This window comes from Manacus candei, unplaced genomic scaffold, assembly GCF_025592945.1.
Source record: "Manacus candei isolate 608988 ecotype Guabito, Panama unplaced genomic scaffold, ASM2559294v1 h1tg000017l, whole genome shotgun sequence".
In the NCBI taxonomy this organism is placed as follows: domain Eukaryota; kingdom Metazoa; phylum Chordata; class Aves; order Passeriformes; family Pipridae; genus Manacus; species Manacus candei.
In genome coordinates, this window is record NW_026138065.1 from 24,572,397 (window position 1) to 24,589,022 (window position 16,626).

The 16,626-nt window shown below is 40.9% G+C and overlaps 1 protein-coding gene across 1 annotated transcript; it reads right to left on the reverse strand.

The window, feature by feature from the left end:
• Positions 1-157: 157 nt before the first annotated feature.
• TAF1A (TATA-box binding protein associated factor, RNA polymerase I subunit A) lies at positions 158-13,007 on the reverse strand. The gene is made up of 10 exons (XM_051783560.1): positions 12,725-13,007; positions 11,089-11,258; positions 9,685-9,798; positions 8,204-8,402; positions 7,361-7,491; positions 6,361-6,519; positions 5,191-5,257; positions 3,605-3,725; positions 1,651-1,811; positions 158-473 (listed from the first exon to the last, which is right to left on the reverse strand). Exons 1-10 carry the CDS (start codon positions 12,858-12,860, stop codon positions 331-333), a joined length of 1,401 nt encoding a protein of 466 aa, XP_051639520.1. The 5' UTR covers positions 12,861-13,007; the 3' UTR covers positions 158-330.
• Between the last annotated feature and the right edge of the window lie 3,619 nt (positions 13,008-16,626).

A 16,626-nucleotide genomic window follows, 5' to 3' on the forward strand; every position in this document is an offset into this window, starting at 1 on the left:
GACATGAGAAGGCTCAACCTTGTAATACTAGTGAAATAGAGATTCCAAACCATAGTGACTAAGTAATTTTCAAGCTGTATTTGAAATCAATGCTGTTTGCATTTCACACAGAAATATGGGACTAACATTAAAGAAATTCTTCAACCTCATCACTTGATTTATATTTGTTTTATTATAAAATAAATACAAACCAAAGAGGTTTTACAGAAGTATATAAAAAAGTCTAGTACTGAGTCGACAGGGTCTGCCCAGAAGTTTTAGAGTAGCACCAACCTAGACGTCAGTTTTACAGAGAGGAAAAAGTACAAGAACCTTAAGGATGCCTTCTAATCAAGGTTGTACAGAAGAATCAGAAAGACCAGATATTCTCAGGTAGACAGGATTGTGCCTGTTCACAAATTTCTTCAGAATCCGGAACCTTTTCACCTGAGCTTTGCAGCCTTGGTGTGATACATATTTAAAGTACTTGCCATCTAGGGGAATAAACAAACAAACTGTAAGTTATACCATGATACAAGTAAATACAAAATGCTCTCATTGTTTAAATCATATGCAAACATCTAAGAAACTTTTCAGTACTTGAAGGTATTAAAATCCAAGACATGTACATTAGAGATATAACTGTAGTGATAAAGACTCTATCCTCACTTAACCCAGAAAACATTACATGTATATAAATTATGCTGTCTTGCAAAATATTTTTTTCTTTCCTTAATTTTTGCTCTGCAAATAGATCACAAAGCAAAATTTCAAGGGTGTAAAGCAGCATTGATATCATACATTAACTTATTATGCTGGATAAGGAAAATAGAGGCTCACATTGACACCAATAAGCACTAAAACTTCATTCAAGAAAATCAGAACTGGAACAACCTTTTTAGCCAGCTGGAAATAAAAGCTGCAAGACATTTGATAACGTACTAACAACCAAAAAACCCAACTTTCATTATAAGAAATTGTTTTATTAAGTCCAGAAGATAAAGTTATAGAAACAAAGTTATAGACAACAAACAAGTTGACAATCAGAAGTCCACACCAGTGTATGAGCCATGGTCTCCATGACATATTCCCATTCTCAATTTAGCAGCTGATTCTTGGCCTGATCCTCCACTTGGTTTTGGCAGCATTCCAAACAATGCTACTGAAGAGGTAAAGATCTTCATCTTCGTATCAAACTGCTGATGGTTTTCACTCAAGACCCTCTGTCCTCCTCTTTCCTGCACTACAACACCCCCATGGTCCTAAATGTCCAGCTGCTCCCCAGCATTTGCTGAGACACTGCCTAGGCTGGCAGCCAGCAAGCAAACTCTCCACTGTCCTCACAACATTCCCTCAGGAGTGTGTTGTGCCTTTGTGAAATTGTGGTTTGAAGGTTAAACAAGATAAACAGTATTGTGACTGCTCAACAGGGCCAGATAAAACAGAATTCTAAACCAGGATAAGACGAGTTATGCAAAATATGCATCATTGCTAAATATCAAACCAATTTAAACATCTTTCATGTTTAGCTCCAAAGACAAGGATATTTCCTAGAAGGAAGAAATTGCATTTCTTCCAAGGAGCAGAACAGCTGCATCCCATCTTATTAGGGCTAGAACTAGACAGCATTTCTGTTCTATGTAGTGAAAAGGAAAAAACATGTAGCATTACCCTTTCCCAGTAAAATTCCAGCCACCAGAGCTTTTTCATATGAAAGGCTTTTATTTTCCTGCCAGTTCCTTTTTGCCAAGTACCGGCTAAAATGGAAGGCTGGCCACCAGTCCTTCCTGGAGTTCCACTCTTGCTTGATCCAGTCAAGATGCTTCTCAGAGCTGGAAAAAGGTTAAACAAGTTACATAAAAGCTTAAATTGTGATGAAAAGATTATTAGGAGACACTGACACTTATAAAACCAGCTTGCTACAAGTCTCCTAAATTGACACACCGACTTTATACTCAGACTGAAACACTAATCTAAACAGAAATAAGCTATTTTCTTAAATCCCTGGCAACACTCGTTGAGGCAGGAGGCAGTCTAAATAAGACTTTAGTAGTCTTATTTAGATTTGGCAATAACACAAATTATGGTGTGAAATGAAGCAAGCCTTTTGACTTTCGTGCCAGTTTGTCAATAGTAATATGGAAGTTTCTTCAAGTTTGTCAACAAATTGGTAGTATGAAGGGGCTGGTTTGTTTTTAGGAAAGGTTTGTGTTACTCTAGGCATACTCAAAGACTAACTTATCTCAAATAGTTATTACTGTTCTTGCATAACACCCTTAAAAAGAATCATAAAATATGCTGAGTTGGAAGGGACCCACAAGGATCATCAAGTCCAACTCTAAACTGAGCATCTCAGAAACAAAAGCTCTTTCCAGTCCCTCAAGGGAGCCTACAAGGAAGCTGGAGAGGTTTTTGCAAGGGCCTGTAGTGACAGGACAAGAGGGAATAGCTTCAAACTGAGAGAAGACAGGTTTAGATCAGATATTAGGAGAAATTCTTCACTCTGAGGGTGGTGAGGCACTGGGACATGTTGCACAGAGAAGCTGTGGATGCCCCATCCCTAGAAGTGTTCAAGGCCAGGTTGGATGGGGCTTGAGCAACCTGGTCTAGTGGAAGGTGTCCCTGTCCATGGCAGGGGGGCTGGAACTAGATGGTCTTTAAGGCCCCTTCCTAAACTATTCTAAGATTCTATAAAACCATCTGCAACAGGGAAGTGACATTCCCATAAAATGACCAAGATGCCCAGTATATTTCAAGATACTCTGAAGTTGTGTATTCAAAAACAAAAATGAAGGCAAAGTTAGAGTATCATACTACTTTTAGTAATTTATGCAACAACACTCCTAGCTCTAATCCACTAGCTTCTGGTCTTAACAGCAGATGCTGTGTAGGTAGAGGTGGCAATAAAGCAGTAGAATGGGTCACATTTAGTGCCAAATTAATTTACCGGAAATATTTAGGGCTTGAAACACACAACAGCCTGTTTGTTGGGTAAAATAAAGCCTAGACATTGGAGGCCTTCTGGGTGCAGATTGTCAGAGATGGCTTCTTCTGAAATCAGAGGCCATGTCTGTCAGAGTTGGCAAGGACATCAATCTCCGGGCACATTGGCTCAGATTTTAACAATACACCCACCAGCTGCACCCTGTAACAGTTACCACCATCACACAACCCACCAATCTGCACGGTACCAGCCCTGGTGCAGCCCAGCAGTTCTCAAAACAGCTTCCAACAATGCACACGTAAGAACAGAACTGAACAACCAACAACCTTCCTGCCCCAAAAGAGGGCAATTAGTGACGGGCAGCAAATGCTACCTCAACATCTGAATAACTCTTTCTGCATAAAGATGTAACTTGTTAAAAAAACAAAACAAACCAAAACAAACACCACAGCTTTTTTCAGGAAATGTAGTACTGGAAATTTTGAATTCTTCTCAATACTTTCTTCTTCCCTCCTAACAAGAGCACACTGCAGCCAAGCAGTGCCACAGAACTCAGAGTAGGCCAGGCAACTCTTCCCTTCACCAGCAGGAAGAGAAAGGCTACACAGGGACACTTTGCCAATTGCCAAAGGTAGAGACTTGATACATTTGTTTTTAACACATTGCATCAGAGATACTTACATTACAATTTGTTTCACCTGTCTTGCCAAGCAGCTCCATGCTTTCACATTTTCTTTCCAGCCAGCATAATCCAGGGCCGCAAAAATAACTTCTAGCCCCAGTCGACGCTTTTTTCTTTTCTCTGAAAAAAGGTTAAGCTGATTAATGACTTACTTAGACCAAGATGAACTCATTAGTAAGCAACAACTGAAATACAGATCTCTATCCTGCCTCCCCAAATGCTGCTACTGTCCCCATTACTGAGAGTGCCCCCTATTGCCTTCTGCTGCTTCCAAGAGCTGAAATTAAGGAATACTTCCTGTATCTAGAAAACAACTCACACCAGAGACACTCTGTCCCTACTCCCATCCCGCTCAAACACTGCTGATTCAAAAGGAACACATACAACACTCACTTATCACACACTGCCCTGCTTTTTCCAAAGAGAGTTGTTATTTCCAAAACTCACTAATCAGTGCCTCCAACTGGCACCTCTGCTCAATACATTCTTCCCATAGGAAGGGAACACAATGCCTCTGGAATACTTCAAATCCCAAGATGCCACCAAAAAAATCAAACCTGATATCAAAATGACTAAAGTGGACATTTCCCATCATTTGTTAGGTGTCACCAGAGTTCTTAAAACAACACTTGACCTATGACAGCAGGTAAATGAGGAAAAAGTTATGTTAACCTGTATAAATGTCTTCAAAAAATCAGGTTGTATTCATTAGCTACGAAAAGTTAGCAAATGTATCACAAATGAACAGAAAAAGGGAGGTTCCAGCCAAACAGTCTTTTTTACCTCCTTCCAATGAAGAATCACAGAATAGTTTGGGTTGGAAGAGACTGTAAAGATCATCTAGTTTCAAACCCCCTGCCTTGGGCAGGGACACCTTCCACTAGACCAGGTTGCTCAAAGCCCCATCCAACCTGGCCTTGAACACTTCCAGGGATGGGGCATCCACAGCTGCTCTGTGCAACCTGTTCCAGTGCCTCAGCACCCTCACAGTCAAAAACTTCTTCCTAAAATCTCTTCTAAACATACCCTCTGTCAGTTTAAAGCCATTAAGTCCTATCATATTAGAAAGGAGAACAATCTTCATTCAGGGGCATTTCACGAACCTGTTGACCTGCTGGGACATACCAGATCACAATAAGACAGACAACTTGGAATACAATTGATCTGCATGGAAAAAAGTCTCCAAATTGGAAGAATTTTCTACCAACTCCAAGATAAAGCTCTCTTGATTAAGCAATAACAATGAACTAAATAACAGATCCATCTCAATTCCTCTAGAAGAAAAAGAATAAATAAATAAATCAGAGATCCTCAAAAGGGAATGGAGACCCTGGAATTCAGGGTCTAAAAAAAAATCTAAATTATTTTTGAGATTCTGGCTGTGCCTTACAACAGTTTGCTTTGATCAGCCTTTAAAATGAGAAAGGCATTTGTTTACAGAAGTTTGTAAATGCCTACTCACACGTTCAACTTAAAGGTTTCTGTGATTGGAAAGCTGGGATTTGGGTTGTTTTTTGTTTTTTTTTTTTTTTTCTTAACAAACAAAACTACTTTAAAAAGCAGAAAAGAGAAAAGGTAGACTTACTTGATTTTTGAAGCATGGTATTAAAATCTATCATAAGTTCATGAGACGGAACAATATCATGCAAGATCTGAAAATTAAAAGGCAAAACCCAGACACATTATTTTCATGTGAAAACTTTTGAACACTTCTACCCAATCAAGAGAAGCACAGGCTTCAGAATTTTAGGGGACTAATTCAGAAAATTAAGCAATCTAGTACCTTACTGCCTTGGTATAAAGAATGAGTGTCTAGGTCCATTTTGCACATCTGGGACACTACTCTGAGATGCAATCAATGAAACACTTTGATAGCTGCTAAAAAACACTACATGAGGCAAATACAATATAGATTGAAGCCCAAATCCAGAAGGCAATGTCATTTTCTTCCCAGGCCAGTCCTAGCTGCCCTGTCCACTGCTCTGTGCATTGCATCAGTTTCTGGACCTACCAAACCAGTTCTTTGATATGTCACTACTTTTTAAGAGGCTAGTGTCTAAAGCCACTGCTAAAAAGCCCTGAGAAGGTGGAATTGTATACATATACCCTACAGTTTAAAAGCCTAAACTTTATAAAGCTGGTTTTAAACACCACCTGCACTAACAAAAGCACAGTAGTGCCATCAAGTGGCAACACAGACTGCAAAACATTGTTTGCAAGCAGTAGGAAGATCAAGGAGTGAGGGTAAGGAAAGCAGACAATTAAGAACAACTGTACAAAAGCTTAGTCAAGCAAGGTCTTGCCTGCCAATAACCAGCAGACACTAACTTTTATTTTAGCTTTAATGCACAGCTCATTAAAAACAAGCAGAGAAGCTAACTGCTAGACAGGATCAATATGTGAAAGAGCAAGCATCTAATAATTTCTACAATATTGTGAAGGTCAAACTTTAACAGAAATCAATGCTTGTTATGCACAAGACTGCTGATACAGACTTGTAGGACCATGTAAATATGTTCTCTGAGCTTGCACACTGACTTTAAAACCTGATACGATGTATCAGTTAAAGGCAAAGCAAGAACTGGAATTCAAAGATAGTAAAGGATACTGCTCCCTCCTGTAACTTCCCTCTAACCCTCTGCTTCCCACAAAGAATACAACAGGGTAAATAATGTTACAGAGTTCAAGGGAACCAAAGTGTCAGACCACCACTCAACATGAATGACACAGACTGTACCTCCCATGGAACACACACCTTCAGTGCAGAGATGACTGATTTCTTTGATTCACCCTGTCTCTTCAGGAACTGGTAGAGGTAGACATGAGCATTGGGATTGGCAGGAAACTTTGAGTTGTAGGCATATTCATTCAATACCTGGCGGGCTTCATTATGGTCTCCATAGAATTCCAACAGCTAGAAGAAGTTAAGTCATTAGTTTGCCAGATACATGTAATCAAACTCCTACAACTAACTTTGGACTACCACAAAACTATCCAATAGCACAATCTGTAGCTAAGGGTGTAGCATATTAGGTAAGACTAAGAACAGTGTATTTTCATTTTACTGGCTACTCTCATGACAGAGAGACAAAAGTTCATACACAGAAGCTACTATATGAGAAAATTCCTTAACACTTCATTGTCAAAGAATTACCAGCACTTGCTCCTTGGAAGAAGAGCCTGTCATGTCTTTAAAGAGAGAACTTGGGGGATGCCAGCACCAAGGAAAATTCCCTAAGGTTTGCTTAGAGAAGTCAGAGCTTATCAGCACTGACAAAGAGTAAATAATTCCCAAGAGATTTCAAGGTTAACTTTATTTCTTAATTAAAAATTCTAAGCGGATATTTAAAAAACCCAAAACAAAACATAGAGGGGCTGCATTTTTGGCACCTCTAACATTTAATGGATCCAGAAAAAACACTGCCCTGCCAAAAAACAGAGAACTTGTTTTCAAGAATTCAAACAAAAGCAACTATGCTCCAATTTCTGTAGCACCATGAAAAAAAAAATATGCAAGCTGTTTGTCTATTTCTTTCTCTTGACAATGCACAGATAAAGTCCTTTTTGTACTCTGTGCAGGCTCTGCAGTTCTACCAAGAGTAAACTGTGCTCTATATCAAAGCCAGTGACATACACATACAAATGCGGAGCTTTTAAAATATTTTGTTTTCACCCACACACACATAAAAAAGCTGCAGACAGGCATCTTAATGAAAATTAGACAAAAGAAATACGTGTGTGAAACACGCCCTTACGTCCACATAGCATTTCACAAAGAGATCCCAGACTCCAGGTATTTTAATAATCTCCTTTAAGTTCACCGCTGCCTTCCGAAAGCAACTGTGCATTTCCTGTTCAACAGACAAGTCTGCAAATCCATCCAGACCTACCAAAACACCAAAGGATAACACAAAGTTAGCTCTGCCAAGCAAATGAAGACCTTGAAGAGGCGGTGCACCTGAGACGAACACATTTTGCTAAACAGGGACTCCAGGCAAAGAGCTTCTAAGAAAAGATGTCTCAGTTTTCTCAGGAATGAAACAAGACATTTTCACTGCCCTTCAATCAAATTTATTATCCTGCAATTTCAGCTTATGGAGCATGATGAGCAGTACTCCAAGACTCGAAGATGCTACCAGCACAAGGTCCATTAACCAAATCCAACACTTAGTTTTCACAGAAACAAGTTTCACAGAAACTGTTATCAGTTAGATTAGATCTTAATCTAACTGATAACAGAGGTATATGCAGAATTAGATGTGACTCACTTGTAGCAACTTAGGTATCTTTAAATAAACAGAAGTTCAAACACAAGTTTTCAGGGCTTTGCTATCACTCAAAACTTGAGCAGCAATCAAGCAGTTGCACACCTATTAACCCACTGCTTCAAGTGAATACATTCCTCTGACATTATTTGGTTCTATTTCACGCTGGCTGGATATAAGAAATGTGATTCAAGGAGACAAAAAAGTTTCAGAACAGCCATACAGGGCACTTCAAATGCTGAAGTTCAGTAAAGGAAAAGGCATCATTGCAAACTGTGGTGTCTGCACAAGCCAGGTAGTTAAAGTTTACACTTCAATCCAAAAAACACTTACCACGCTCCAACAGGACGTTCTTCTGCTTAGACCAGCTATAGTAGTCCAACAGTCCCCTGTAAGCCTGAATCAGTTTCATTTCTTTATCCTGAAGGGCTGTTTGTTCTCCAAACCTCCAGCTTTCTGCCAGGGACAGGTTTTGGTAAGCTTCATCAATTTGCCCATTACAAAGGAGATGAAAGACATGCTCCAAGCAGATCTGCAATTTAAACAGTCCAAACCACAGCACTTGACACCTCCAACTGAGAGATTTTCAGCAATACAGCAAAGTTCTACACACAGGTTGTAGCAAAAGAGACTTCCTGACATGCACCAAAAAATACTGCCAACACAGTTAATAAAGTATTTTAATTAGAAATTAAAATATTCTTTTATCCAAAAAGTATCTTTACAAAGAATTTTGGAGAAAAAGGAAAGAATGGGAGATTACAAGTGTCACTTTGGGGAGAGAGATAAGACAAGAACCTATATATTTCTTTCTGTCTGAAGATGCTGGAAAAACATTAGTAATTAAAAGCATATCTGACATAGAAAGATACTTTCTGCCCCATAGGTTTCAAAAGCTTCAGTCTTTTCACTTCCCAGAGATACCTTCTCAGGAAAAGGGCTGAAGCACTTGAAATTTGTTGGGCAGAAAGCCACCCATCAGGTGGCAGACACTCAGTGCTACTTATCAAGGCAGCAGAAAGCAGTTGTCTCAAAAACCTGCTCATCTTTAACAAGTGCTGTACCTGTTTTATATCTAGAAATGACATGAGGAAACCCAGTTGGGTTGCATTTGCTGATTTTTCATTTGTCTACCCAACTGCAGAGCACCTGAAAGAGGGATGTCCTACCACCCTATCATGTTGATTAGGCACTGGATCAAAGCCTAAACCTCCACTTAATTCTAGCAAACTCTTGTACACAACTTCCTTCAAAGACCTTCAACAACAGAATGAAAGACAGAAGCACCATCCCAAGTAAGAAACAGCCAAGGAAACCAAAACAGTACAGGTTTGAATGAGCCACCCCAGGAAAAAACCCTGCAGCTGAGTGACACAGATGTGCACAGTGTGCTGTTTCATAGTCAGACTGGCTACTCAAAAAGCGAGATAACGATAGCAACATTTAAGTCAGGAGCACAGTGGTCAAATTAAGGACTGGAAACAAAACTTGGCAGGTGTTAACCTGTAATTAGATGTCATTGAGGCATGCATGAAAATCAATTCAACTGTTTCAAATTCAAATTAAAAGCTTAATTAAAGGGTTTAGGCACTTCTAAGAACTGATAATATGCATTTGTGATCAAATATATAGGCCAAATGAGATAAGGTTAGGTATAAAATAAGATTAAAATATCATGCAATTGGTAACTCAAATGTATTATCTTTTTCTTCTTTTGACGCTGATGTCAGAAATATATTTCAAAAGAGAGACTCAGAAGCTAATATTCAATAAGTGTTCAGGTAAATCATCAAGACTGCTTTAAGTATACTCACCTTCAAATACCTTTTTACTCCTAAAGTTTTCATCTGTTCTATGAAACAGTTGAACTCTTTCATGCTGCTATGGGAATGATGGCACAAAATTTCAGTTCCTATTCTCCAAATCATCTATGGATGGGGAGCAAGAGATTCAAAAACAACCTTAGTACAAAAATGGCAACAGTCACCATATATACAGTCTTATCAAACTTAGTTACTGTAGCACATTAAAAAAATGTACAGTTGAATTGTGAATAAAAAAATAACACTAAGTATTATCTACTGCTGTAGTAACTTACATATTCATCTTGTAAGACTTTTACAGTTATTCAGTGCCTGCTTCATAATTACTCATTATAAATGCAGCACTCCAGCAAAGCTTATGGAAACTGCATTGTCAGAAGGTTCCTCCCTCCTATCACTGAAAAATTATGTTCTCCTTTGATATGATCCCACTGAGACAGAAGGTATACACAGTTCTTTGAACTTAGTAATAAAAATTATTTCCAATTAGATGTAGCTTCCCATCTACATGCACCTGTTTTAAAGGTCTGCAAGTTAGCAATATTCAAGTACTCCGTTTCTTTAAGAGCTCTGATCCCTTTCCTTCCACTTGCTTCCATCTCAGTACCTGTGAGGAGTTTTGCAAGTACTGGAAGAGCCAGTAACGACCTAAATAAGCCACTAACTTTCAAACAGATTCTGACTGATGCCTGTGCCAGAGGCAAACACACTCACTGCTTTTCCATTTTAGAAGACTACTTTAAGCTGACTTTTCATAGATACACTCCTGATGGAATTAATTTATACCAAGCCAAGTTTTCATCTCTTGTGCTGAGAATCTGTGTTAAAAACAAAAACAACCAACACCAAAAAAACCCAAAAACCCCCACACTAAACCCAACACAACCCCACAAAACCAGCCTGCAAGCCCAAAGAACTTTTCAGGACTGCTGAGCACCCTGTCAGGAAAAACACTGCAGGTTCTCAGCACCCCTGAAAGCGAGACCTCAGCAGAATCAAGCTCTAGCAAGATGGGTTAAACCCTCAGCAGAGACATGTCTGTGCAGGGGCAGGCTTTTGGTGAGTAATTGGACAGCATTTGCCTTGAGCACTTACAGTGAGGAGTTCTGGTGTACTTCCTGCAGCCTGCCACTCAAGAGTTTCTACACCAACATCTGAATAGTTGCTCATTTGCTTTTAGAAGCTTCAACGTCTTTATTTTCTAGTCTAATTTATGAAAGTTGAGTAATTTTTCAGGTCTTACCTGCGATTCTTTTTTTTTTTAATTAAAAAAAAAAATCAAACCTGTGATTAATTAATTAAGACAAATGTTGGTCCTGAAGTGTCATAGATGCTGCTTGCAATGCAAGTATTTTTTCAACTGCAAAAGAACCCAGATAACAGACATGGACTTACCTCTGATGGACTGATGGGTTCTCTGGAATAGTCCTTCTCCAGTGACTCAACATAGAAGGTCAGAAACTCTGCAGCCCTTTTCCACTGCTTTTGTAGCATGGCATCCTGAATGTAACTTAGACACGCTTCCTTGCTCTTCTTGAAGTTCACTTTGTGTTCATGGGAAGATGCTAAACAAACAAACAAGCAACAAAAAGGTCAACTGAGCCCACAACTGTCACCTATTCAGATGACAATGTGCCCCCCATTTCAGTATCTTTCTTATATGATCTTTCTTGGACACTACAGAAAGTGATCTTAAACTCTGTGGTTTTGAAGATAAACACACCTATAAGTCCACATTAAAAAAAAAAACTATGGGAAAAGCTGAAAATATAGTATGAAATGGCATTTTCTAGAAACAGCACACAGCTGCAGACACTTAAAACAGTGATGAGCCAATTATTTCACACTACTGCCCTACCAGAATTAGAAGCCCACAGTGCTTAGATAGCTTCACAGCACATTTTGTGATATTTTAGGGGCAACTCTCTTCACTTATTAATCATCATCTAAGTTTGTGACTCCAGTCTGCTGAAAATTTACATACATGTATACAAACAGGCTATTCCAGTGCCAAAGCTAAGCAATTCCCACAAAGATAAAAGTAGATAATTATTCTCTTTTGAGTACAAAAGAGGCCATTTAGCCTTTTTACATGAATAGTGGGTCAACTTATGTTGAAACCAGCACTTCATGCCCACACCTGTTTAAAAATCAGGGCTGCATGCCATGGCCCTACAACAGTGCTCATCCATAAAAGCCTTCTGCAAGACACATGAAGTGTTCACCAAGACACCTCCTACTCGGAGGAGGCAAAGGAATTACCTAACTTAGCCAGCATTTGAGTTATCACAGAATCACAGAACTGTTAGGATTGGAAGGGACCTCTGGAGATCATCCAGTCCAAACCCCCTTACCAAGGCAGGGCCACCTCTCGCAGGTGACACAGGAACTCGCCCAGCTGGGTTTTGAATGTCTCCGGAGAAGGTGACTCCATGGTCTCCCTGGGCAACCTGTTCCAGTGCTCTGCCACCCTCAATGTAAAGAAGTTCTTCCTCATGTTGAGGTGAAACTTCTTGTGTTTTAGTTTATGGCCACTGCTTCTCATCCTGTCGCTGGGCAGCACTGAAAAGAGTCTGGCACTGGACTCTTGGCATCTGCCTTTATATGCAGTAATGTGATTCCCTCTCAGTCTTCTCTTCTCCAGACTAAACAGGCCCAGCTCCTGCAGTCTCCCCTCATAAGAGATGCTCCAGACCCCTTATCCTGTTTGTGGCCCTCTGATGGACCCTCTCCGGTAGCTCCTTGTCTTTCTTGTACTGAGGAGCCCCGAACAGGATACAGCACTGCAGCTGTGCCTCACCAGGGCCGAGTGGAGGGGCAGGATCACCTCCCTGCACTTCCTAATGCACCCCAGGACATCACCTGGCCGCAAGGGCACGCTGCCGGCTCATAAAACAACTAAGGCTATTTTCGAATCTCTTTCTCCCCGCTAACAGACGATTTGGAGAACGGGAGCTGAAATTTGGTGCCATCCTTGCCAAAGCAGCAGGAAGGAGCTCACAAGAACTCACGCAGCCAGCGCCGCCCTTACCCGGCTGGTGGAGGAGCACCGGCAGGAAGGGCAGGTGTAGGGGCGGCTGCAAGGAGCTCCCTGCCGGGGCGGCGGGGTTCCTCCTCCTCCCCACCGCGGCCTCCTCATCCTCCTCCTCCTCCAGGAAGCTGTCCATGGCGCCGCGGGCAGACCAGCACCTCCTCAGCTCATCCGCAGCGGGCAGTTGGCACCTCCCACCTCGTGAGGCAAGATCCGCCGGCCAAGCCGAACCCGGAAGGTCAGCTCGGACTGGGCGGGTCGCTACCGGACCTCCTCCTCACGCCGACGATTCCCGGCAGGCGCGTGCGGCATGGGCGGGGCGATCCCGGCGGGCACCCGCGCCCTGAGGAACATGGAGCGGCTTTGCCGCCATGACCGGTGAGGGGGGCGGGAAACTGCCGTGCGCATGCGCGGCGGGAGAGCGGGGCATCGCCGCCGCCATGATGGAAGCGGGCGCTCCGTGTCCCCGTGGCGGTGGGGCGGGTTGCGCTTTTCCTCGCTTCCCTCTGCCTATGGAAGTGGGAAAATGAGGAATGTCGGCCAAGGGTGGAGCAGGAGGGATGGGGAGCGGCACAGGACGATAGCCGGGAGTGTGTATTGGTGTGGTAGGGCGGTGTTTAATTCTACACGTATCACAAACAAAGCGTCACTAGACTAACCTGGCTAATGCACGGGTTACTCTCAAAGTGACTTAGCGAGGTCCTTTGTCACTCTTTCCATTAGCTGTGTTGCTGCTTTTCTGTAAGTTTGTAATTCATCATGTTCTACAGAAGTAAAGGATTCCCAGTCAAAATCCTGTGCCTTGTAGAGCAACAATGTTGCCTATGCTACCGCAGAATACCTGGATTCTGGGACTCTGCCTCAACCACAGATTCCTATTTGTACAAGTTTGTGCTGGGACTTGTTTCTTTAAACCACTTGTGGAAACTGAGTTTTTCGTGGACTATTTTGATGTGGGTAAAGTCCAGTTTTCTGTGTACAATTTTACAGAGTTTTTTCAGAACAGCTCTAAAATGGGAGAATGTGTAAACAATCAACTGGCTCGGATTGAAGGTTCGTGTAATGCAGTATCCTGGTTCAGCTGTGATCAATAATGTGTGTCAAGAGAATAGTACAAGTCAGAACAGTTGTTTGCAGTATATGAACACTGAACCTCAGTACCATACCTTAATACGACATTTAATAAGTGTGTAGGGACAACAGAAGTCTCCCTTTACTTTTTCTGTATTTTTAATCCTGTGTTCTTTCAGTATACGACCAGCATTTCAGTTCATAAATATTTGGTATTATTAATTGACAATTAACTTACTGGACTAGTGATGATAAACTTATATAGCACCACCTCTCTAAGAGTGTCATCTTCTTTTACTGTCCTTTATAATTGACACCCTCTGTGAGTATCTCATTGATCTTTGGTGTTCCCCAAGCGTGATGGCACTTCCTACAACACTTCTGATCTTTTGTTAGATCAATTCCCTAATTTCAGTATCCAGCTTACCCCACTTTATTTGCAAAAGTTTTCATGTTTGCATAGAAGGATGTTTACATTTGGCTTGTTATTTTTATTTTCCTATGTCATACATTGGTGAGAGTTTTTGCAGATTCTTAGACAAACTTAGCCAACTGATCTTGTTAGTGGGTATTAGTTATTTTAGTAGGTATTTTACTGCAGAATAGATAGGAGAGCTGCTTTGTAACTGTAGATACACACAAAATGTTAGATTTCTCATGTACAGTGGGGCTACTCTCATAGTTGAATACATCTGTTTCCAACATTGGGGTTGAAGACTGAAGGAAATTTTGCCTAAAATATCTAAATTGAACTAAGTAAAATATTTCTGGTTTGCGTCACACATTGGGGAAAGCTGGGTATGTTAATAATAAGTGGGTATGCTTTTACTCTGAAATACTTGAAATTTTAGGGAATGCTGGAGGGTTGCAGTGGTAATCCTGTGTATACCTATTGGCTGCTCGCTATTGCACAATAAAGGCAATGACTTATGCAAGAACTATGTGATCTTGTTTTTCTTCACATCTCCCTTTCTTGCCCTTATGACCAACAGATACCGTTACCTTTTGTCTTGCTCTTTTAATAAAGATAAGCTTGATAACTTTGTACTGATGGAAAATTACTAAACAGCTCTTTCTTCACAAGAGATCGGACCTAAAGGTGTGGGCACTAGAACATAAGAAATATTAGTGTTGAGGGGAAAATGCTTGTCTTTCATTTGTACAGTCATCATAAAATGTGACTTGAATTCATTTACTTCTATATTGTAAATTGTGACAAAATTCACTTCTAGGTTTTCTGAGTTAGGCTTTCCTAGAGCTTTTTATTAGCCAATATCAGCAATGGCAAATACATATCACCTCATTCTATAGGAAGTGAAACACAAAAATGTAAAGAAAATTACAGGGGGGCTACAGCCACAATATTGCACTAGGTCTGGAGAACAAAGGCACTGGATGAATGAACCATTGCATTCCTATACCATGTGGATCCTCAGGATTGACAGGCAGGATGTCCAAGGTGGGCAAAGAGGTACCGACACTTCATTGCAGCACTAAGGTAGACACCTGTTTCTACCTTGATACTTTTTTGTAGTGTGATTAAAACATTAAACTGCTCGAGACGGAGGCTGAAAATTAAATGTTTACATATTTTTCAGAGATTACATAGCAGTAACTAAACTTGGATCTCGGGCCCTGTATGATGGAGAAATGAGAGTCTGTAGAGCAAAAAAATCAGTAGTCATGAGGATGGGATAAGAACACATGCAATTAGAAGTGGTGATGGCTAACTCTTGAGATGTAGCATTTAAAAGGGCTCTTAAAAAAAACCTCAGCTGCCCAGAGTTGTCCTTTGACATTCACAAAAAAAAGCAGAAACATTCACCTTGACTATGAGTTCTGCTGAGTGCCTGTTCATTTTGGGAGCCACTTCAGACTCTGCCCTTTGGAAAGTGAAAAAAAATTAAAATTAACCAGCAAGAGGACTGTCTTATGTTACCTGTCCATTCTTGGCTGTGTCATTTATTTTCTTCGTCTGCTCAGAGTCTCTGCTAATTAACATGAGACTGAAAAGAAGGAGGGATAAAAAGTTTTGGTTTTCAGCTGTACATTAGCATTGTCACTTCTTGCTGTCATCCTGCTATTTTAGATCTCTAAAGCAACATAAAAGTGATAGATGTGAAGAAAAGGGAATGCTAACCTAAACTATTCTGGAATTCTGTGATTTCATGATTCTCTTCTGCTCTGTCCCCACGGAGCTGTGCAGCTTTCCTTCACCAGAACTGCTTCTGACACAGCAACTTCCATTCAAAGCAGAAGATTGTAAAGGCCAGAGAACAGTAAGTTCAAGCCTGTGTAACCAATTGAATTCACGTTGTTGGTGATTATGGTTCTAAAAATCTTCCTTTCTTTCTTTTACCATTGCAGCATAATTCCAGGAATGTGAAATGTGTATAGGTAATTTTGATGAGAGGACTTTGGAACACCAGTGTATTTATTTCTCATTAACTACTCACTGTTTTGGTGTTACTGTGTATGTAATAAGCCAAATTCTTCTGCTCTCAAAACTTTGGCACATGGTGGGATTTTGGGACCTTCCTGTGCCAGGCCAGGAATTGGACTCAATGATCCTTGTGGGTCCCTTCCAACTCAGGATTCTGCAAGGGCAGGCACAGATGTGTGCAAGCACATCTTTCTGTTTGCAAACATTCAATACCTAAAATATATCATCAAGTGGAAGCTGCAGCTACAGAAGGGCAAGGATAGGCCTGGTGGGGAATCCTGTGTTTTCGGCTGCCTGGTGTGAAACCCTGCACTTTCCCCAGTGGGACCACAGCTGAGTGAGTTCAGAAACCCGCTCTCACTGCAGGTGTAACCTCAGGCTCTCGGAG